General features: G+C 63.8%; 4 protein-coding genes across 8 annotated transcripts; 1 reads left to right on the forward strand and 3 right to left on the reverse strand.

Moving 5' to 3' along the window:
- Nucleotides 1-348: 348 nt before the first annotated feature.
- Nucleotides 349-3075, reverse strand: EBI3 (Epstein-Barr virus induced 3). Its single transcript, XM_085040709.1, has 7 exons — nt 2947-3075; nt 2264-2394; nt 1688-1903; nt 1477-1594; nt 1213-1373; nt 694-857; nt 349-611 (listed from the first exon to the last, which is right to left on the reverse strand). Exons 1-7 carry the CDS (start codon nt 3024-3026, stop codon nt 459-461), a joined length of 1023 nt encoding a protein of 340 aa, XP_084896835.1. The 5' UTR covers nt 3027-3075; the 3' UTR covers nt 349-458.
- Nucleotides 2268-12681, reverse strand: ANKRD24 (ankyrin repeat domain 24). 4 transcript variants are annotated; one of them, XM_085040705.1, is made up of 20 exons: nt 9631-9825; nt 8484-8614; nt 8318-8406; nt 7959-8023; nt 7561-7618; nt 7407-7477; nt 7151-7257; nt 6890-7077; nt 6641-6669; nt 6453-6545; nt 6134-6238; nt 5977-6021; nt 5759-5857; nt 5611-5683; nt 5394-5515; nt 4165-5319; nt 3794-3931; nt 3646-3711; nt 3356-3472; nt 2268-2394 (listed from the first exon to the last, which is right to left on the reverse strand). In XM_085040705.1, the coding sequence occupies exons 1-19, from the start codon at nt 9700-9702 to the stop codon at nt 3395-3397; spliced, it is 2784 nt and encodes a 927-aa protein (XP_084896831.1). In that variant the 5' UTR covers nt 9703-9825; the 3' UTR covers nt 2268-2394; nt 3356-3394. The 4 variants fall into 4 exon arrangements, with proteins under 4 accessions (XP_084896831.1, XP_084896832.1, XP_084896834.1 ...); XM_085040706.1 differs by lacking the exons at nt 2268-2394; nt 9631-9825 and adding exons at nt 10835-10897; nt 12561-12589 and having other exon boundaries at nt 3257-3472; XM_085040708.1 differs by lacking the exons at nt 2268-2394; nt 9631-9825 and adding an exon at nt 12561-12681 and having other exon boundaries at nt 3257-3472.
- On the forward strand, nt 11795-16570 carry SIRT6 (sirtuin 6). Its single transcript, XM_085040713.1, has 8 exons — nt 11795-11925; nt 13116-13243; nt 13537-13719; nt 14823-14882; nt 15027-15122; nt 15332-15412; nt 15512-15635; nt 16164-16570. The coding sequence occupies exons 1-8, from the start codon at nt 11860-11862 to the stop codon at nt 16461-16463; spliced, it is 1038 nt and encodes a 345-aa protein (XP_084896839.1). The 5' UTR covers nt 11795-11859; the 3' UTR covers nt 16464-16570.
- Nucleotides 16571-17033: 463 nt separating this feature from the next.
- On the reverse strand, nt 17034-21435 carry CREB3L3 (cAMP responsive element binding protein 3 like 3). Of its 2 annotated transcripts, none has more exons than XM_085040711.1 (10): nt 21183-21435; nt 20240-20364; nt 19878-20133; nt 19389-19504; nt 18971-19099; nt 18782-18888; nt 18596-18664; nt 18432-18516; nt 18166-18262; nt 17034-17773 (listed from the first exon to the last, which is right to left on the reverse strand). In XM_085040711.1, exons 1-10 carry the CDS (start codon nt 21196-21198, stop codon nt 17433-17435), a joined length of 1341 nt encoding a protein of 446 aa, XP_084896837.1. In that variant the 5' UTR covers nt 21199-21435; the 3' UTR covers nt 17034-17432. The 2 variants fall into 2 exon arrangements, with proteins under 2 accessions (XP_084896837.1, XP_084896836.1); XM_085040710.1 differs by having other exon boundaries at nt 18971-19102; nt 21183-21424.
- Between the last annotated feature and the right edge of the window lie 524 nt (nt 21436-21959).

Here is a 21959-nt window from a genome sequence, read left to right on the forward strand (position 1 = left end):
CCCCGGGGCTCCGGTGTGAGGGCTGTGAGCCCCCCGGGGCTCCGGTCCGCGGCCGCCTCAGCCCGGGGAACACCGGGCAGCGATCAGGCACCCCCGTTAAACACGAAAGGGAAGGCTGCTCACCCCTCAGCCCTGCCGCTTCCGTGACTGCCCCGCCCCGGTGGTCGCTGAGGACGAAGGGACCGTCCTGGGTCAGAAAACGGACTGACCCCAAAGGGAAAAAAGTCACATTCAGGACAGCAAAGCGATTGTCCTGGAACAGCAAAGGGACTGAGCCTGGGGACAGTGAAGGGACCGACTCCAGGGACAGCTCAGCCATCACAAACATCACAAAATTAGGACAGGGACAACGACTCAAGCCCGTTTATTGCCTGTTCCTGGCAGCACTGGTGGCTCCGCACTGCTGGGGTGGGACAAGGGCCAGGAGCAGGATGGGGACAGTGGCCCTGTCCTGCCTGTCACGGTCCCACCCAGGGTGTCCCCGAGGCCGGAGGGCTCCAGGCGCTGAACTCCCCGGAATCCGTGAGGTCCTTGGCAGCCACCTGGATGTGGTGGAGCATCCCGGGCTCCAGGTCCGTCAGGGTGTGGGATGTCAGCTCGGATGGCCCCACCTGGGGACAGCGGGGTCAGGGACAGGGACACACCAGGTACAGCCGCGGCTGTGCCTCAGTTTCCCCAGGGGGGTGGCAGTACCGTGGTGGGGACAGAGTCGTTGTCCCGGGAATAGCGGATGCGGTACTGGAGCGGGAAATACTCCGGGAAAGGCCAGGATGATGGAGGGCTCCACTCCAGCAGGAGCTTCTGGGGCTCCCCGGGGATGGGAGAGACCTGCAGGGCCTCGGGGGGGTCTGGCTTTACTGGGGAGACAAGGAATGAGAGAATCCCAGAATGGTTTGGGTGGGAAGGAATATTGGGGTTCATCCCATCCCACCAGGACACCTTCCACCATCCCAGGTTACTCCAAGCCCTAATGTCCACTCTGGCCTTGGACACTTGCAGGGATCCAGGGGCAGCCACAGCTGCTCTGGGCACCCTGTGCCAGCGCCCTCATGTCCCCCTGAGCTGTGCAGGGACATCCTGAGCCTCAGCAAATCATTGCAGTGAAGATGCCACGTCCCAAGCAGGGGAAAACCCCAAAGGACACCCCAGGGCTGAGGGGAGGCACAAGGGTCCCTGCAGGGGACCTGGATGTCCCCATGCCGCAGCACTCACTGATGTTCTCCAGGAGGAAGGGCAGGATTCCAGAGGCAGCTCCCAGGGGGTTCCGAGCTGTCACGTTGAGCTCATAGGGAGTGAGGGAAAACACCTGCAGGTCCCCAAAGGAGCAGCTCTGCGGGCCTGTGAGGGTGCACTCGCCTGTGTCTGTGCCGTGCCTGGGGACACAGGGACAGCTGGCCAGGGCTGGGTGACACGGGGGCTCAGCTGGGCCAGGGCTGGGTGACACAGGGGAAGAGGGCTTTGGGGAACCCCACTGACCTGTAGGTGGCCACGAATTCGGTGTCCAGCAGGGGGTCAGGGCTCAGCCCCCAGGAGCAGTTCACAGCCTGGGGGTAGCTGGTGGCCCAGCACTCGATGGCCGGTGGCAGAGGCGGGTCTGAGGCAGGGGACAGGGGTCACCCCACTGCCAGCACCCCCAGGGACCCCCTGTCAACAGTGGGGTCACGGCAGGGCCGGGGGTGTCACTCACAGCCCAGCCGCAGGCAGATGGAGGCCCAGGTCTCGCCGGTGACAGGGTGGTGGCAGCTGTAGTGGCCCTCGTGGGCCAGGCTGGCATTGGGCAGGGCCAGCCCCGGGGCTGGGGAAGTGCCCAGGATGGTGCCACCCCGGCGCCACTCAGCCTCCCCCCCCGGGCATGGCAGCAGCACCTCGGTGCCCAGGGAGCCATGCTGAGGGGTGCAGGGGCCTGGGGGACACATGGGGACATGGTGGGGACACAGCTACGGCAGGGGCAGGGACACTGCGTGAGGAAGGCTCTGGGCCTCCCTGGGCTCCCCAGTGCCATCCCCAGGGTCCCTACTCCTCCATCACCAGTCCCTCTGTGCCTATCTTCTGTCCCCCCATGTCCCCAGTCCCTCCATAGATACCCTCTCATTCTGTCCCCAGTCCCCTCAGTGTCCCAAATCCCCTCCATCCCTGTTCCCTCCATCTCCAACCCCAGTGCTCCCAGTCTGCCCTGTCCCACTGTATCCAGGATCCCCAGATACCCCCAACCTCCTTCCCAGTCCTCCCAGTACCCCCATCCCAGTCCCCCAGTCCCCCATACCTCTGTCCCTGCTGTCCCCATCCCCAGTGCTCCCTGCTGTGTCATTGTAGGGCATGGTGCAAGCAGGTGCCACCAAAGCCACGACCCAAAGCCACCTCATGCCAGGAGACTCAGCAGGGCTGCCCAGGGACCTGTGGGGACAGGCAGGGCAGTCAAACCCCAGCACAGGGACAGCAGGGACACCACAGGTGACCAGGAGTCTGGGGACACCACCTTGGAGCCACCCCACACTGCTGTGCCTCAGTTTCCCCCCAGTCCCGCCACACCCCCTGCAGAGGGATGGATGCCAAAGGGGTCAGACCCTGCAGCCCCGAAGGAGAGGAGGTGAAAATTCCCTCTGTTCTCACGGTTTCCCAGGGGGATCTGCAGCCACCCCTGCAGCCCCACACCTCGAATTGGGGTTTAGGATCCCTCGGGTGGCCCCCACCTCCATCCAGGGCGGGGCCATCGCTCAGAGAGACCCCCAAAGCCCAGCCTGGGGGCCGAGCTGAGCTTCCTGCTGTCCCCAAGCCCGGCACCACAGGGACAGGTCCTGCCCTTGTCACCTCCCACCACAGCCACTGGCTCAGCCCTTGGACGGGACACAGACACATTCCACTTTCCCTGGGTTTGGGGGATGCCCCAAACTCTTCACTCTGGGGTCACCCCAGACCTCCAACCCCCCAGTGCCCCCAAATGCTCACCACAGCAGGGCCATCTGGGACCGCACTGTCCCCGCCGGATCCCGGCGCTCCCCAGCCCATTTCCTCGCAGGAAGTGTCATTCCCGTGGGGACCGAGCTGCTTCCCAGCGTGCTTCCACCGGGATCCCCACACCCCGGCCCATGGGAACGGGATTCCAGCCCTGCCCACAGGGTTCCAACCTTCCCCATGTCGCCCCTCCCCTTTAGGGACGGCAGGGCTGCAGATGGTGGCACCGATCCCCTGCTGTCTTCAGGTCCCCAGCGCCCCCCGTGCCCACCCTGGTGTCCCCAGAGAGGAGCCACCCCGCTGGTGTGACTATAAATAACTTTATTGCTGCTGTGCTGGGGGTGCGGTGGGTGCCAGGGACTGCCCGGACAAGCAAAGGGACACAGAGGGTGCTGTGACAGACCTGTCCCCCCCTCCCCGTGCCACCCGTGCTGGCGGGGGCTCATCTGCCCTGCTCCTGCAGCCGCTGCATCCTCAGGATCTGGCACAGGAGCCTCTGCACGTCCTCGTCCATGTGGCCCTGGGGAGGAGGGGACAGCGCTGGGGACGTTGGAGCAGCGATGTCAGGAAGGCTCCGTGTGTGTCCCTGGACTGGCACCTGGTTTGGCCCCTCGGTTGCCTCCTGTGGCTGGCAGGTGGCCCAGTCCCCCACCCCAGTGTCCCCAGCTGTCCCCAGCCCTGTCCCCAGCTCACCTGGACGGCATAGAGCAAGTGGCTCCGGTACAGTGTCACCACCTTGCTGTGCCTCGTCTCTGTCTCCTGCAGCACAGGGAGAGGCTTTGGCCACGGGACTGGGGGCTCGGGGGAACCCCAAACCCAGCAGCTGACACTCGGTACCAACCTCCAGCTTCTCCTCCAGCGCCCGGATGCGGGCCTGGAGTGCGGCCGTGTTGGGGGGCGACTGCGGGGAACCCCCAGACTCGGGGAGGGCGTTCAGGGCTTCCTTCAGCCTGAAAACCTCCTTGGAGAGCTCCGTGATCTGCACGGGGCATAGCGGTTACAGGGTGCCCAGAGCAGCTGTGCTGCCCCAGCCCTGGCAGTGTCCAAGGCCAGGCTGGATAGGGCTTGGAGCAGTGGAAGGTGTTCCTGAAGGGGTGGGGATGGGATGATCTTTAAAGGTGCCTTCCAACCCAAATTCACTGACTCCACGTGTGCAGCTCCCAGGCCACCATTCCCCCTCCAAGCAGCCCCTCACGATTCCCTGTCCCCTACCTTCCTGTCCCTGTCCCTGACCAGCCGCGCCGCGTCCTCGGCGTGCCCGTGGAGCTCCCGCAGCCGCCGCGCCTCGTCCTGAGCCTGCTCCAGCTGCTTCTGCGCGGCGCCCAGCCTGTCCTCGGCCGCCTGCCGCTCGCTCTTCATGAACAGCGCCTGCCGCTGCACGCGGAACACCTCCTCGCACGTCTTCTCGTGCCGCCGCTCCAGCTCCTGCAGCCGCTGCGCCAGCGCCGCCGCCTCCGCCCGCAGCCCGGCCTCCGCCGCCTCGTGCTGCGCCCGCGGCACTGCCGCCGCCAGCTCCGCCTCCAGACGGGCGGCCTCCCGGGCCTTGGCGTCGGCCGCCGCCTCCAGCTGCGCCAGGCGCTCCCGCAGTGCCCGAGCCTGCTCCTGCAGCGCGGCCGTGGCGCGGGCGTGCTCGTCCCGGGGCACCCAGCCCTCGGCCTGCGCCCGCCGCAGCCACGCCTGGGCCTCCGACTCGTGCTCCCGCAGCCGCTCCCGCAGCGCGCCCAGCTCGGCCTCCCTGCGCGCCAGCGCGGCGCGGAGCTCCGCCAGCTGCGCCTCGGCCTCCTCCCGCTGCCGCGCCAGCTCCGCCGCTCCCACCGCTGCCTGCTCCGGTGCTCCCGGCGCGTCCCGCGGCCTCGCCTCCAGCTCCCGCCGCAGCGCCTCCGCCTCGGCCTCGGCGCGCCCGCAGCGCTCCAGCAGCGCTTCCTTCTCTCTCGACGCTTCCTCCGCAGAGGCTCCCGGCGAGGCCGCGGCCTCCGCAGCCTCCAGCCGGGCCTGCAGCTCCTTCAGCCGCCGCTCCCGCTCCTCCAGCTCGGTCTGTGCTCGCTTCAGGGCCGCCCGCGCCTCCGCCAGCTCCGCGCCCGGCTCCCGCTCGCCGGAGGGAGAGGAGGAGGATGTCTGCACCCCCAGCTCGCCCAGCGCCGCCTTGCACTCGCCCCAGGCCCAGGCCGGCTCCTCGGCAGGACGGGTTCTCCCCGGGATGGGCTCCGACGCCCCGCGCTGCCCATCCCCTCCGGCCTTGGCCGCAGCCTCCTTGCCCTGTGCCCGCAGCCGCTCCAGCTCCCGCTGCAGCGCCTGGTACCGACTGGCGGGCACCATGTCCCCCGGCGCAGCGGGGCTGCTCTCGTCTCGCTCGTAGTTCTCCAGCACCTGCCGAGAGACCGTGAGCGCCAGGGGACAGCAGGGGGACAGAGGGATAGACAGATGGACAGAGGGGGACGTGCCTGGATTTTCTCCCTCAGCTCCTTGTTCTGCACAGTCAGGGACTGCACCTGCCCCCGGAGCGTGGCCAGCAGCTCCTCGGCCGAGGGGCTCAGCGTCTTCTTGGAGAGCAGCAGCTCTGCTCCTGTGGGACACAGGGACCCAGGGCCATGCCCACCTGTGCCCCTTCTGCCCGGTGCCACCTCCCCAGGGTGTCCTCGGGAGTCCGCAGGACCCTACCTGGGAACTCAAGCGGGTCTCCCTCCTCATCCTGCAGTGTCTCGATGTCGTAGCTCGTGTTCTCCTTCTCGTTCTGGGGGTGCAGGGTGGAGGTGACCCGCCTGTCCCCAGCCCTGGGCACTGCCAGCTGTGTCCTGCCCACACCCACCTCCAGCGAGGACAGGCGGCTCCGCAGAGCCTCCACCTCCTTGCCCAGCTTCTCCTTCTCCCCATCCCGCGCTGCCAGCCGCTCCTCCAGCTCCCGGATCTGTGGGGCAGGACACAGCAATAGGGTCCCCTTGGCTCCTGACAGAGTCCTGATGGCATTCCCAGCACCAGGACCCCTCAGAGAGCTGAGGTCACCTCCAAGCTCTTCCCTGGCCTCACCTGCTTCTCCATGGAGCGCAGGGAGCCTTCATCCAGCTCTGCCCGCTGGCAGGACCCAGGGAGAAAACAGGGAGGGATGAGTGCTGTCCCCATCCCTGCTGTCCCCTCTGCTCCCCAGGGACACGGTGGCCTCTCCCCAGGACCCTGCAGCCAGTACCTCACGTCTCTGCTTCTCCTGCTGCTCCAGGCCCCGGATCTTCTGCAGGAACTGAGCCCTTTCCTGCCTCAGCCGCACGATCTCCTCATAGGCATCCCTGTCCTCCTGCAGGGAATCACAGAATATCCTGAGCAGTGATCATTGAGTGCAATCCCAGCATGGGAAACCCCAAAAATCCCACCGTGTGCCTGAGGCTTTCTGACACCAGTCAAGCTCTGGCAGGGCATGGAGCCCCCAACACCAGCACAGCCCCCTGAGGGGGTTTGGGGCTGCTCTGCATCGACCAGGCCAGGTGAGGACCTGGGGACCTCCCTCTCACCTGGCTGGGGGTGCCCAGGGGAGGCAGAGGGGCCTTCCTCTTCCTCGGGGTGCTGCTCTTCTCCCTGACAGACGACTGGCTGGGCGAAGACGTCTGCAGAGACCCCAGAGCAGAGGGAACGTCACACCCACAGTGACCTCCCTCCCCTGACCCAGGGGACCCTCCAGGGAAGGGCAGCAGCCCCTCACCTGCGACGTCTGCTCGGTTGACTCCTCCTCTGTGGGGCAGAGCGGGAGGGAAGAGAAATTGGGGAGGTTTAGGGGCTCAGAGCTCAGGTGGGTGCAGGGGCACCTCGGCCGGGGATAGCACAGGCAAAGGCAGCCCCAAACACCGGGGAAAGGGTCACACATCCCCCCGGCCTTTCCCAGCCCTGTCCTGCCGGTGACAACCCCCCGTGGATGGTGACAGGGAGCCCCGGGGTGCCCCGGCAGCCTCACCGCTGGCCCAGGAGCGGCGCTGGGCTGCTTCCTGCAGGAGGTGCTGGATGAGGGCGTTGCCCGTGGCCAGCCCGTAGTGAGCAGCATCGTGGCCCGTGGCGTCCACCACAGCCACGCGAGCACCGGCGCTGACCAGCACCTCCACGGTGTCCACGCTGCCGCTCTCGCAGGCCAGCATCAGGGCTGTCCTGGGCACGGGGAGAGCAGCGGTGAGGGGACGATCCGTGCGGCCGCTCCCGGCGCCCGGCGGTGCAGCCCCACCTGCCCTGCAGGTCCCGGCTGTTGACGGCAGCCCCGCGGTGCAGCAAGTATCGGCACAGCTCCGAGTGGCTCATCTTGGCAGCCAGGATCAGCGGCGTGGAGCCGTCCTGGGCAGGGCAGGGGGCAGGAGGAGCAGAGGAGGCTTAGATCCCCCCACGGGACACCCTGCTCCCGGTGTCACCCCAATTCCCAGCTGTGCTGAATTTCGGGACAGCTCCAGCCTGGCACAGCAGGACCAGGAGCAGAGGGACCTCACCTTGTCCTTGCTGTTCAAGGGAGCCTTGAAGTCGCAGAGGATCTCAGAGCAGGAGATGCAGCCGCTGGCAGCTGCAGACAAGGACAGAGGCTGAGCACTGCCCCCCACGGGGACTTGTGAGGACAGGGCTGGCACTGTCACTGTCCCCACTCACCCGCCAGGTGCAGTGCAGTCCGGCCACTGCCATCGGCCACATCCACGGGGCAGGAGGCCTGGGGAGAGAGCCTGGGTTACAGCAGGATGGGACAGAGGGACAGACTGCTCAAGTGGCTCTGTGGCATAATGAAGGACTGGGGACAGACAGACAGACCCCCTGTGGCTCTGTGCTGTGGTGAAGGACAAGGGACAGATGGACAGACTGTGACTCTGTGGCACGGTGAAGGACAAGGGACAGACCCCCTGTGGCTCCCTGGGCCAGGCAGCAGCACGCAGAGCTGGGAGCTGCCATGCCAAGGCACTGGGGAGGGAAGGGGTTCAAGGACAGGGAGGACACCACGCTGGCATAGCACCTTCCTCCCTCCCTCCCTCTGTCCCTCCTCCCTCCAGCCGTACCTGCAGCAGTTTGCTGACACACTGGGGGTGGCCGTGCTTGGAGGCCAAGTGCAGGGCAGTGTAACCTGGGAAGGGACAAACAGGTCAGAGCATGGACAGCAGGGCTGTGCCAGCGGGGACAGCTTGGGGGACAGAGAGAGGGACAGTCACACAGGGGGATCTGCTGGAACGGGGCTGAACGGGGAGGGGACAACCTCTGGAGCTCCAGTCAGGCAGTGCCTGAGCTCCTTGGGGGACAATTTACAGCCCCCCGCGTGTGGCCACCACCTCTGTCCTCTCAGTCTCAACATCTGGGGACCAGCAGTGGCCCTGGGCTGCCCATGGCATTAGGCAGGGGCTCGTGGTGGCCATGCCCTCACCCGAGCTGTCCTTGGTCATGGCATCCACGCCGTGGGCCAGCATTGCTTCCAGGCAGTCCACATTCCCCCGCGTGGCAGCCAGGTGGAACCTGCAGCGACACCAGGGGCTGTAGGACTCCTGTCCCCTGTCCCCAGCCATGTCCCCAGGGCAGGGTTTGGCACTCACGCGGATTTGCCCTCCGAGTCCAGCTTGGTGGGCACCAGACCCTTGCGGAGCAGGAGTGATGTGACCCTCCCGGCATCGTTGTAGTCCACAGCCTGCAGCAGCTTCTCATCGTTCTTGGTCCAGTCCTGGCTCTGCAACGGAGCCCAGAGGAGGCTGTGACAGTGTCAGCTGTGGCAGTGCTGTCCCCAGGGGCAGGCTGGGCTGGGCTGGGCTGGCTGCCTGTCCTTGTCCCCATCCCTGCTGTGCTCCACCCAGCCCTGTCCCTGTCTGTGCTCCTCTCCTGGGATCTCAGCCCCAGGTCCAGAGAGTTCAGCTGGGATCGGGATGGAGATCTCCTCCAGCCCCCCAGTTTGCAGCTCACAGAGCAGGGGATTTACAGACCCAGCCCAGTTTAGCTGTGCCAGGCTGGGATTCGGGAGGGAGCCAAGCTGCCCCCGGGTTTGCCCCTGCTCCCCCAAACCCCAACACTAAACCCAGCCAGCATCCATGGGAGCCCCAGCTCTGCCCGTTCTCCCCACTGATCCCATTCCCAGCCCTGCTTTGCTCCCGGAGGAGGAAGGGATCCAACCAGGGCGAGCACAGCTGGCGGCGAGAGCAGATCCCCTGGGATGCTCCAGCCTCCCGGGATAACGGGGCGCAGCGCTGTCCCCAAACGCAGCACCGCGGCTGGATGGGGATTTGCCCTCCCAGTGCTCCCGGACATCCCTGTCCCACAGGAGCGACCCACAGCGGGACAGGACCAGCGCAAGGACTGCAAGTCCTGGGTTCACCCCGCAGCCGGTGACGACAAAGCAGCGCTGGCTGCGGTCGCGGCGGCAGGAAATGGATGTCACCTTTCGGGAGCCGCTGGCACCTGTCCCAAAGCCGCCTGTGCCCGCCGGGTGCCCCCGCTAGCCCCTCCGGCCCGGTGGGACAAGGACAGGGAACAAACCAGTCTCCCGGGGCTCCTGGGCAAACTGGGAGGGTGGTGCCCGCTCCCCCCAGCCCCGTGTCAAGCAAGGACAAAGCAGGATGGGGAGGACGCGCAGGAGCCCCGGGATGGGGATGGGGATGAGGATGCGGGTGGGGCGGGGGGGACACGGCTCAGCCCGCAGGACGCGACCGGAGGGGAGCCGGGAGGGGATGCGAGAGGCGACCCGGGACGTACCGCGAAGGAGGCGGCGGCACAAAGGCAGATCTGCTTCATGGTGCTGAGCAGGAGGCGGCGGGAGGACGCCATGCGCCCCGCGCCCCCCGCCCCGGCCAGCACGGACACCCCCGAGCCCGAAGCGCTCCGACATCGCCGGCCGGGCGGGGGCTGGGGCTGCGGCAGTGGGAGGCGAGACCCGCCTCCATCCACCCCGTCCCTCCCTCCTGCCCTCCCTCCTTCCCTCCTCAGCATCCCCCGCTCCACGCATCCCCGCATCCCGCCACGGAGCGCGGAACGGCTCCCCGGCAGGGACCAGCGCCCAGACTGGTCCCAGTTAAAGTAGGACAGGCTGGGGAGCTGGGGGGAGCTGTCCCACCTCGTGCTCGAAAGCACCCCCAAAGCAGGGCTGAGCATCCTCCCGCCACCGTCATCCTGCCCCCGAGGAGGGGGATGTGGGACCTCCTGCTTTGCCCTGCCCTGTCCTGGGGCCAAAAGAGGGGCAGAACCCCCCGGCTGCATCTCAGGGATCCCCAAACACCCCTCGGAGGGGAAACCCAAAATGCTGAGGTCCCCAGGCGCTGCCCTGGCAGAGTCCCGGTGGCAGCAGGACAGCGGGAGCCTCTCAGGGACGTGTCCAGGGCAGTGTGGGGAAACTGAGGCACGGAGCACCCTGAGCAGGGTGGTCCCCAAAACTACATGTGAATGGCTTCAAGCTGTGTCCCCATGTCCCCAGCTGTGTCCGCCCCATGCACTGGGGACAGCGCTGTCCCCCTCTGCCCTCTGCGGCCCCGTGCCAGGCTGCTGCTGAATAATTGAGGAACATCGACAGGCTGGATGCACGGGCTGTGGCAGCTGGCAAAGCGGCACTTGTCCCCGGGAAGGGGACGGGGAAGGGACCTGGGACGCGCTTCCCTCTCCTTTGCTCTGCCCCACTCCCAGCGATGGCTCTGGGAATACTGGGGGCTCAATCCCACCGGCCAGGGTGGCAGTGCCAACCTCCGTGGGGCTGCTGTCCCTATGGTGAGTGGCCACTCCGTGTCCCAGGGCAGGTCCCTGTGACACTGGGGGCATCCTGTGGGAAATCCCCAGGTCCTCATGTCCTAGTGAACGTCCCAGGGCAGGTTCCCGTGTCCCCGTGGACATCCTGGAGCAGGTCCCTGTGTCCCCATGGACATTCCAAGGCAGGTCCCCGTGTCCCCATGTCCCCAGGCATGGCACTCACATCTGCCTTCTTGAACCTGGCCTTCAGGCTCTTCATGGTGGCTCAGCCTCAGCCCTGCGGCACCTGCTCGGGGATGGCCACGCTCGGGGCTCTGTCCCTGCCCGGGGACACCTCAGCCCCCCCAATGTCGCTGCTCCCGGCCCGTCCTGGCGCTCCCAGCGCACCGCCGGGCGGGGAACCGGACCCGGGGATTGAGTTACGGCCGCGGCTGCGGTTACAGCCCCGGGCAGCCGGGGGGGCCGGGCCGGGCTTGGGGAGGGGTCTGCGGGCACCCGGGGACAGGGGGACAAGGGGACACGGCCCGGGGGCATCGGGGCAGCGAGGTGGGGCTGCTCGGCCCTCTCGGGGTGTGTGGGGAGGGGACAGGCTGTGCCCTGATGGTTGGCACTCCGTGCCCATCCCGAACATCCCCTGCCCTTGGTGGCATCTCTTGTCCTGACCTGACATCCCCCTCCCCGCCCTGGCACCTCCTGTTCTTGTCACCATCCCCTGCTCTCCCCGCCATCCCCTGCCTTGTCCTTCCCTGCCATCCACCGCTCTGCCCTGCCACCTCTGCCCTTGCCAGCAGCCCCTGTCCTTCCTTCTTGGGCACCCCTGCCCTTCCCTGGCCCCCTCGGTTGTGCCAGCACCCCTTGCTCTCTCTGTCCCCCCTTGCCCTTGGTGGCATCTCTGTCACCCCCTGCCCATCCCTGTTTCCCCCGGGCGGCGGTTCAGCGCAGGCGGGGCGGTGTTGGGGCACAGTGAGGGCAGTGCCGGGGCAGGATGAGGGCACGGCACTGTCATGGCACTGTCAGGGCGCAGTGAGGGCACGGTGAGGGCAGTGTCAGGGCAGGATGAGGGCACGGTGAGGGCACGGCACTGTCACGGCACTGTCATGGCACTGTCACGGCTCTGTCAGGGCACCGTGAGGGCGCAGTGAGGGCAGCCCGCCTTGCCCGGCTCCAAGATGGCGGCGGCGGCGCCCCGGGGAGTGTCCCGCAGCTCCGGTCCCGCCCCGCGCTTCTGGCCGCGCTGCGGCCGCGCCGATGGCGGTGAATTACGCGGCGGGGCTGTCCCCGTACTCGGACAAGGGCAAGTGCGGCCTCCCCGAGGTGAGCGCGGCACGGCCCGGGGTGCCCCCGCCCGCCCCGGGAACCCCCGCCCGCCCGGGCCTCCCGGGCCTCCCGCCCGCCGCGGCCCGGCGCGTTCCCATGGCAACGGCGGCCTCGGCCCGGGGGACACCGAGGGGAGCGCAGCACCGGGGAGGGACCGAGCCCTTTGTGTGTCCCCAGCGCATCCCGCGGCTCCCTCCTTGTCCCTCCCGTGGCGTCCCCAGACACCCCATGGCTCCCTCGTGTCCCAGCCCGCGGCTCGCTCATGTTCGCCCTCCGTGGCCCTTTCCGTAGCCTCCCTGACCCACCCAGCGGCTCCCTCCTTGTCCCCTCATCCATCCCATGGCTCTCTCCATGCCCCACTCATCCCCATCGCATGGTTCCCCCATACATCCCTCAGGGCCTTTCTGCGAGTCCCTTTTTATCCCTCCTCAGCTTCAGCAGTTCTTGGGAAGCTTAAAACAGGGTTTGAGGGGAGGGACAGGGACACTCAGGGGCCTGTCCCAAGACAGGGGGGTGGTGAGGGGACAGGGACACACAGGGGCCTGTCCTTGTCCCTGTCCACAGGAGACAGGGGCTGGAGAAGCATCTCAAGAATTAAATCCCAAGCCCACACCAGGGTCTCTTGTCCCCACCTCCATGGCTCCCATGTCCCTCGCCGTCCCTCGGCCCTGCCCTGTCCCCAGAGCTTGTGGCACTGCGGGTGACAGCTGGGGCTGAGCACACGTGGGGTGGCCCTGGGTCACTCTGGCTCTCCTGGAGCCCAGCCTGGACCAGCTGCCTGTCAGAGCAACAAAATCCTTGTCATTGTTGGGTGTTCCCAGCCCTGTCCTGCACGGAGACACTCCAGACAACACGGAGTCTCTCCCATTAAATGTTTCTGTCGTTAAGGAATACAAAATCCTTCATGTATAAGGAAGAATTGTTACTGGGGTTACTGGGCTCTGGAATCACAGAATCCCAGAATGGTTTGTGTTGAAGGCACCTGAAGGATTATCCCATTCCACTCCCTGCCATGGGCAGGAACACCTCCCGCTGTCCCAGGCTGCTCCAAACCCTGTCCAGCCTGGCCTTGGACATTTCCAGGGATCCAGGGGCAGCCCCAGCTTCTCTGGGCACCCTGTGCCAGGGTCTCACCACCCTCACAGGAAGGGTTCTTTATCCCATGCTTGTTTTGTGTCTTTTCCCAGATTTTCGACCCCCCGGAGGAGCTGGAGCGGAAGGTGCAGGAGCTGGCAGACCTGATCCGGAGCTCCTCCAATGTGGTGTTTCACACAGGAGCAGGGATCAGCACGGCCTCGGGGATCCCTGACTTCAGGTAAGGCCAAGGGCTGGGAGGGTGGCACTGAGTCCATCTTCCATCTTGGAAAACTCTTGGAAAGCTCTGGTTTACCCCAGACCTGCCCCATCCCTCCTGTCCATCCTGGATCCAGCTGCAAACACCCTTTTTCCCTCTTGCACATCTGTCTGACCTTCAGCTGTTCCCACAGAAGCCCCACGTGTGCTGTGTTTGCATCAACCCCCAAAATCCTGCTGATCCATGAGCTTTGCTCCTCTGGATGGGCTGGTGTTGCCTGAGCTCTCCCTTCCTGTTCTTTCCCACGGCTGCAGGGGCCCCAATGGTGTCTGGACTATGGAAGAGAAAGGGCTCTCTCCAAAATTCGACACCACCTTTGAGAACGCCAGGCCCTCCAAGACTCACATGGCGCTGCTGGGGCTGCAGAGAGTGGGAATCCTGAAATTCCTGGTCAGCCAGAACGTGGATGGCCTTCACGTGCGGTCAGGATTCCCACGGTACTTTCCCAGCCCTGCACGGGGAGGTTTGACTCCCAAGGAATCTCTGCCCTGTCTGATATGGGGAGTGGAAGCTAGAAGGGGATAAACCAGCTGGAATTTGGAGGAGAGAGGTTGTGGTTCTAATCCATGGAATGAAATCAGCCTCAGTTGTTGCTCTCTAGAAGTGCTTCCAGGTGCTGTTTGTGTGCAGGAAAAACAGGTCATGGAATCATGGAATCCCACAATGCTTTGGACTGGGAGGGACCTTAAAGCCCGTCTCATTCCCACTGCCATGGGATACCTCCCACTATCCAAGTTGTTCCAAGCCCTGTCCAACACCTGTCCCCATCCAGGTCCTGCTGGTTGTGGCTCTCAGTGCCACCAGGAGCATCAATGTATCTTTGCAGAAGATACATCTGACAAACACCTTCAGCCAGAGCTGCTCCAGAGGGCATTTGCTGAGATTACGAGCCCCAAGTCCTGGGTCCTGCTCCCAGCCTCATGTTTGTTTAAACTAAACAACCATGGGAAAAGGGATAGGGAATGATGACAGAATTCCATGGTGCTCCCACAGCCTGGAGCCACTGGCTCCTGTTCCAGTTCAGCCCAGCTCTGCCTCCCAAATGAAGCCTGGGCTTGAGTAAGAACCACTGAAGTGGGGCCAAACTGGGGGAAATCAAGTCAGTCCTGTCTCATCCAGCCTGGAGGAGGTTCCCAGTCAGCGTGGGGCTCTGAGGAAAACAGGGAGAGCACGGCTGTGTTTTCCTCTGGCTTCTGCTTGGAGCCCGAGGGGAATTTTAGGAAAAACAGGTGTCAGAGGGCTGGAACAGTGCAGGGGCAGACAGGAATGTTGGGTGCTGGAAAAGCAAGGATCTGCGTGCTCCCAGGAGCAGAGGTGTGAGTGGACCAGGAGCTGGAATCAGTGCTGCAGATGGAAGCATTAAAATTAAAAGACCAGGACTTGCTGTCCCTCCCTCAGTCCCTGCAGTGGCCACATGGAGATGAACCCATCACCTGGCAGAGCTGGAATGCAGGGAAGCCCTTGAGGTTCCTGGGGAGGAGGGAGGGTCCCCCCAGAGCTCCCCACCCTTGCCCAGTTCACCTGTGCCTCTCTCCCACAGGGACAAGCTGGCTGAGCTGCACGGGAACATGTTTGTGGAAGAGTGTGTGAAATGCGGGAAGTACGTGAGCCCTGAGCCTGGGTGGGGCTTGGCTGGGATTTCCATCCCGGGATGGGGGCTTGGCTGGGATTTCCATGCCATGTCTGGGGGGCATCCCAGCCCCTCACTGAGCGCCTGGCCCTGAGCAGATCTGTGTCTCCACAGGCAGTACGTGAGGGATGCTGTTGTGGGCAGCATGGGGCTCAAGCCCACAGGTCGCCTCTGCAGTGTCACCAAGGCCCGGGGGCTGCGGGCCTGCAGGTAGGGATCCCTCCTGGGATGTGGGATTTGGGAATGACCCAACAGCCCCCTCGGACTCGGGGGAAGATCTCTCTGGGTGCTCTCCGTCCCTTCACAGTGCTGGGACAGGGAGGGTGGGACAGGCTCTGGTCACTGTCCCCTCTGCCAGGGCAGCTCTGCTGCCTGTTCTCCTGCCTTTTCCAGGGAAAACCATGGTGTGTGTTTTGCAGAGGGAAGTTACGAGACACTATTCTGGATTGGGAAGATTCCCTGCCCGACCGTGACCTGACGCTGGCAGATGAAGCCTGCAGGTACTGATCCTGCCCAGGACTCAGGTGGAACAAGATGGGATTTAAGTTCCCCTCCCACCCAAATCATCCCAATTCTGGATTTTCTGCTCCTCCCTGCAGAAAAGCCGATCTCTCTGTCACCCTGGGGACCTCTCTGCAGATCAAACCCAGTGGGAACCTCCCCCTGATCACCAAGAAGAGAGGAGGGAAGTTGGTCATTGTCAACCTCCAAGCAACCAAACACGTGAGTGAGCATCCTACAGCTCTGCTCTGCTCCTTTCCCCTCCTGTCCCCTGTGCCAAGCCCATCCCAAGTTTGTCCCTGCACGTTGTCCCCTCCCTGGTGGCCTCTCTTAGCAGACAAACAGGCTGGGAGTCCTGGGTTGGAGGGTTTAAACCTGTAACTCCTGCTAAACATGTAAGGATTGCAGGTAAATACTAGAGTCATGGAATGGGTTGGGTTGGAAGGGACCTTAACGTCCAGTTCCTGCTCAGTTCCTGCTCAGTTCCTGCTGAGATGTTGGTGCCCCAATTGTCCAAAGTCTTTAATACTCAGAACTGAGGGTTCCGGGGATGTCACTGGAGGTCCCTTGTCCCTGTCATGCGCAGTCCCTGGCTCTGTGCCCATGTCCCCATGCCCAGGCGTGGCTCCAGCCCACACCCCAGCAGAGCCCCGGGGTCAGCTCACGTCCCAGCAGGAATGACGCTCTGGGAACATGTCCCTGTCCCTGGGAGGGGCTGTTTGTCCCCTGAGCCATGTCCCTGCTGTCCAGGACCGCCAGGCCGACCTGCGCATCCACGGCTACGTCGATGACGTGATGACCAAGCTGATGAAGCACCTGGGGCTGGAGGTGCCTGAGTGGACAGGGCCGGTGGTGGTGGAGAGCGCCGAGCTGGCCAAGGCCGAGCAGCTGCAGGGGCGGCTGAAGGAGGAGCCACTGTCCCAACACAACGGCACAGGAACGCCGTGTCCCACCGGGAACGCGCTGCTGGCGCTCAAGCAGGAGTGTCCCAGCCCAGACACAGGGCCAACACCGGTGAAGAAGATGAAGGTGGAGCCTCTCCTCACCTGACCTGGACTGTCCCTGTCTCGCCTGGGCCGCTTTTCCTACCGACTTTTTTTTATACCCTTAAATATTGTCCCTTTTTTTATGTCAGTATTAAACATACTTGAATTGTGGCTCACGGAGCAGCTGCACCCACGGGCCTGAGAAGGCCTTGCAGAGGGAAATTCCTTGGTGTGAGGGTGGTGAGGCCCTGGAATGGAATTCCCAGAGAAGCTGTGGCTACCCCATCCCTGGAAGTGTCCAGGGCCAGGTTGGACAGGGCTTGGAGCAACCTGGGACAGTGGGAGGTGTCCCTGCCCATGGCAGGGATGGGACTGGATGGGTTTTAAGGTCACTTCCAACCCAAACGATTCCATGATTCTGTAATTCCATGTCACTTGGTCATGGAAGGGGACTGGTGCTGGCTGGATCCCAGTTGGACTCAGGGCTAGGAGCTGTGGGAGTGTGCCCTGGCTGTGCTGCTGCTGGTCCATGCCAGCTGCAGGTTGGGCATGGCCATGTGTCCCCCCTCTCCTGGGCCCTCATGGCAACTGGGTTTGAGGTACCCCTGGCTCCTGGAAACCTTGTGGATCAACCCCTCTTAAACTACAGCAGGTGGATTTTTTCCAAAATACCTTCTATTTAGAGATGAAAATAAAATTACAAAACCAAGAAGCAAAACAAAACCAAGAACAAAACCAACCAGTTGATCCATCAGCAGCCAACCAGCTCAGGGCCCCTCCTGCTTCCTCAGTCCCATCCTAAGTGACCCCATGTCCCTTCCACAACTCCCACTGTGCCAGGGGGGCAGGAGCAGCCCCCTCCCTCCCAGTAAGGCCAGTGGGAACCAGTCTCCTCTTCCCAGTTCACAGATCCAAGCAAAGCCAAGCAGGTCCAGCATCTGGAGGCAGATCCTGGAGGGGTCACCCTGAGGGCTCGTCCTGTAGGGGATGAGGTGCTGTCACCCCATTGCACCCCCGTGGTCCCTGGTGCTGCCTAAAGCTCCTCCACCGGCTCCAGCACCGCGGGCCGGCGGTGCCCGGGCTCAGACCACGCCAGGGATGCCAGCCCCGGGTGTGGCACGGTGTCATCCCCTGGCACAGCATCGCTGTGGTCCCCATCCTCCTGGCTCAGCCCCTCGGGGGCCTGTGTGTCATTCTGGAGGGACACTTTGTCGGGGTGTGTCGGGAATGTGCCACTGAAAGCCTCGTGCAGGGTCTCAGGGGTGTCCTCCAGGGGCTCCGACCACAGCGGCTCCGGGGGCTTCTCCTCCCCGGCCTGGGGCTGGGTGTGAACCACGCGGGAGGCAGCTGCATTGTGCAGGGACCTGGAGAAAACTGAGCACCACCGAGGGTCAGGGCTTGGGCCAGGGTCCTGAGGGTTTGTCACAGCTCTGGCTCAGCTCAGCACTGCCCCATCACAGCCCAGCATAGCTCAGCACAGCCCAGCACAGCCCAGCACTGCTCCAGCACTGCCCAGCACAGCCAAGCATAGCCCTGGCACTGCCAAGCACAGCCCTGGCACTGCCCCATCACAGCCCAGCATAGCTCAGCACAGCCCAGCACAGCTCAGCACAGCCCAGCACTGCTCCAGCACTGCCCAGCACAGCCAAGCATAGCCCTGGCACTGCCAAGCACAGCTCAGCATAGCCCTGGGACTGCCCAGCACAGCTCAGCACAGCCCAGCATAGCCCTGGCACTGCCCAGCACAACCCCAGCTCAGCCCTCACCTCGCACGGGCCTGAAGTCGCCATCTGTCTCAGCCTTGCTGCGGGCAAAGGGGCTGATGGAGGGAAAGACGATGAGGGTGAAGGAGAGCAGCAGCACCTGGCAACAGAGGGGACATCACTGAGCACAGCGGTGGGGAGGGACCAGGAGCTGGGACACAGCTCCCAGGGAGGGGGCTGGTGGCAGAGCCAGGAGTGCATTTGTCCCTCCCTCCCTGCCCCCCTCCAGCCCATCTCCGTGGCTCCCAGGCTCTGCAGGCCCCACGCACCGCCAGGCAGGTTCCTGTCTGTGCTGCCTTGTTGCTCGACTGTACCACCATCGCCTGGAGCTTCTTCAGCTGCTCCAGGAGGGATCTGGGAACAGGGAGAGCCCATGAGCCCCAATCCCAACACTTCCCAGCCCTGGTCCCCATCCCAGCCTGGTAACACCTACGAGTTCTGCTTCTCCAGGTGCAGGACTTTCCTCTGCAGCTCCTGGTTCTGAGCTGTGCACGCTGACATCCTGGGGGACACAGTGGGATGTCAGGCAGACAGCTGGGGGGGCTGGCAAGGAGCAGAGTGCCCAGAGTGCCACCCTAGGGGTCGGTGTGTCACCATGCCCAGAGTGAGGGGTCTGTACCTGCTCTCCAGCCCATCAATATATTCCTTCTTCTTCTTGCGGCTCTCCTGAGCCGACTGCTTGTTCCGGATCTTCCGCCGGATCTTCTTCAGCACCCGCTCCTCATACTGGGGGATACAGGGCAGGGCTCAGGGCCAGCAGGGCTGGGAACCCCCAACCCACACCTTCCCCAGGTGTCCTGCCACCCACCTTGGTGAGGGGCAGCTGCGTGGGCAGGGTCACCCCCTCCTTTGCCAGCAGCTTCTTCTCGTCCTCCGTCAGCACCAGCTCCTGGAAGTGGCCCTGGCCTGGCCGGAGCAGGGAGCCAGGAGCCTGTGGCTGCTGTGGGAACATGGAATGGTGACATCCCTGGGGTCACCCCCCCGGCCCCAGGGACCATGGGTGGGACCATGGTGAAGGTGCCGTGGGCCAGGAAGGGACAGGGATCATAGACAAAGGGACAGGGATCATAGACAAAGGGACAGGGATCATAGACAAGGACCAGGCAGGGAAAGGGGACAAGTGTGGGGATGGGGAGGGATAGGGATGGGAATGGGGGATGATCAGGGTCCAGGAAGGGACAAGGCTGGGCATAGGGAGTATTGGGGACACAGGGACAGGGACTCACATTGTCAGAGCTGCCCGAGAGCAGCAGGTCCTTGACAGTGAGGGCACAGGATGCAGGTGGGGGGACCACGGGCAGGTCCTGGCTCTCCTCCAGGAAGAACCCGGGGTGCCACATCTCTGGGTGAGGATAAAGTGGGGCTGTCAGCACTGTTGTGTCCCCTCTGTCCCCAGTGTCCCCACTGAAGGACTCTCCCCCTGCCATGGCCCCAGGGCCAGGGTGGTTTGCTGCCCAGTCCAGTGAGCCCAACTCTGTCCCCCAAACCGACCCTCTGGTCCTGCCCAGCCCCACCAACACCAGTCTGCCCAGTTCACCCCAGTTTCCAAGCTCTCCACACTCTGCCCATCCCCTCCCTAGCCCACCAGACCTCCCAGTTCTCCTCAGTTTCCCCCAGCTCCCCCAATTTCCTCACAATCCCAAACTCCCCCATCCCCCCAGCCCCCCTCAGTTTCCCCAGTGCCCCCAGCCTGCTCCTTTCCCAGTGTGGCTCACCCAGGTCGATGGAGACCTCAGGCTGCAGGACCCCCGACCCTGCTGGGGGAGGCTGAGGCCGGCAGGGGTTGGTCTGGGGGTACAGGATCTCCCGGGGACCCCTGTCACAGCTCCGGGGGGGGCTGTCATGCTGGTCAGAGGGAGGGTCCTCGGACACCCCGCTGTCACTGGTGGCTGGGGACCAGCTGGGCGAGTCTGACACTGAGTCCCCGGAGGTCAGGATGGAGCTCAGGAAGCCCTCACTGTCCTGGGCATGCTGTGGGGACAAAGTGCCCGTCACCACGGAGCAGCCATCCCCGGGGTGCCCACGGGCTGTGACCCCAGTGGGGTGAGCTGGGCAGGGTCCCCACCCCGGGGCTCACCCTGTCCTGGGGCCAGGCTGCCAGCGGCGTTCCCAGCTCCACCCCACGCAGGATCCCATCCTGGCGGTCAAAGAGGAGATCCAGCAGGTCCAGGCTGTCCAGGCTGTCCGTGCTGGAGGCCATGGCTGCGGGGTGGCAGTGTCAGCCCCGTGGTACAACCCACAGCCACCCCCCACACGAGCTGCACAGCCCCAGGGACACCCCAAATTGTGGGGCAGCTGGGAGGAGCGGGAGCCTATTGGGATACACCTGGAAAAGCCCTACAGGTGTGGGACAGGTATGGCAGTGCCTCCCCTCAGCCTCCTTACAGCAACTGGAACTCCCAAATCCTCTAGTTTTCCACTCAGAACAGCCCAGCCTGGGGTTCCCTCCTGGAGGTGACCGTGCTGGAAGAGCTGGTTAATCATTTTGGGTGACAAGTGGAGGGGAGGGGACTCAGCCCCAAGGAGGGGACATGGCCCCAGGGGAAGGACTCAGTCCCTCACTGCCACCCCAGGCACTGTTTGAGACCCTGGCCTCAGAGAGAGACACTGGGCCAATTGACTACTTGCCCAAGTGGCCAATCAGCCAACTGACACCATAACTACCCAACCAGCTGACCTACTGACCAATTGGCTGACAAGTCAATCCATGAACTGATCAAGAGAAAGACCAAATAGCCAACCTGTTGGCCAGGTGACCAGTCAACTGACCCACTGGCCAATGGACTCACCAGTCAACTCTCTGACTGACTGACCACCCAACTCACCACCCAACCACCCAGCCAATCAACCACTGACTCAAATGCCCTCCAAGCCAGTTGAAGACAGTTGTCATTACTGTGACATTTGTCTGGCCAATGTGGACACAGGGCTTTGTTGCATCCTGTCCTTCACCCTCAATCATCCCAGTGAATCCTGATGGTCCCATGGGATCTTGTCAAGCGATGGCAGCCAGGACATACCTGTGTGAGATGCCATGGATTGTCCTCTCAACCCTCTCTGAGCACAGCGGAGCGGGGTGGACAACAAACCCGGCCTTCACCCTCCTCCTCTTCCTCCTCCTCTGTGATTCCTTCACCCGAGTGGCAAAGTTTAAACTCCAACCGCACAAAAAAAATGTCCTGGGTTGCAAAATGTCCCAGCCCTGATTGGGGCCGTCGGGCTGTGATGGCAGGGCCGCCCCGGGGCTGGACCCGTAACTCATTAGCCAAATGTTTTTGTGCTCCTCTGCCAAGCAGGGCAGGAGGGGCTGGGGCTGCCGGGCGAAGTCCAGGTGCTAAAATTGTCCATGAACCTTCACCCACTTTCGGGGACAGTTTCCCTTTTTTCAGACGTCTCGGCATTAATCACATCTGATGGGTGCTGAGGGCAATATCTGGGGACATTGGCTTGGACTCTACCATTTATGGCTTATCAAAAAAAACTTGGTGCCCTCATCTCCCTGTGACTCTCCTTGGAGAGAGACCATTGACAAGGCATGGAGGGACAGGACACAGGGAATGGCTTCCCACTGCCACAGGGCAGGGATAGATGGGATATTGGGAAGGAATTCCTCCTTGTGAGGGTGCTCAGGCCCTGGCCCAGGGTGCCCAGAGAAGCTGTGGCTGCCCCTGGATCCCTGGCATGTCCAAGGCCAGGTTGGATGGGTTTGAAGCACCCTGGGATGATGGCAGATGTCCCTGCCCATGGCAGGGGTGATGTGATTTAAGATCCATCCCAACCCAAACCATCCTGGCATC

Source organism: Lichenostomus cassidix, chromosome 28 (genome assembly GCF_008360975.1).
Source record: "Lichenostomus cassidix isolate B80296 chromosome 28, HeHo_3.0, whole genome shotgun sequence".
In the NCBI taxonomy this organism is placed as follows: domain Eukaryota; kingdom Metazoa; phylum Chordata; class Aves; order Passeriformes; family Meliphagidae; genus Lichenostomus; species Lichenostomus cassidix.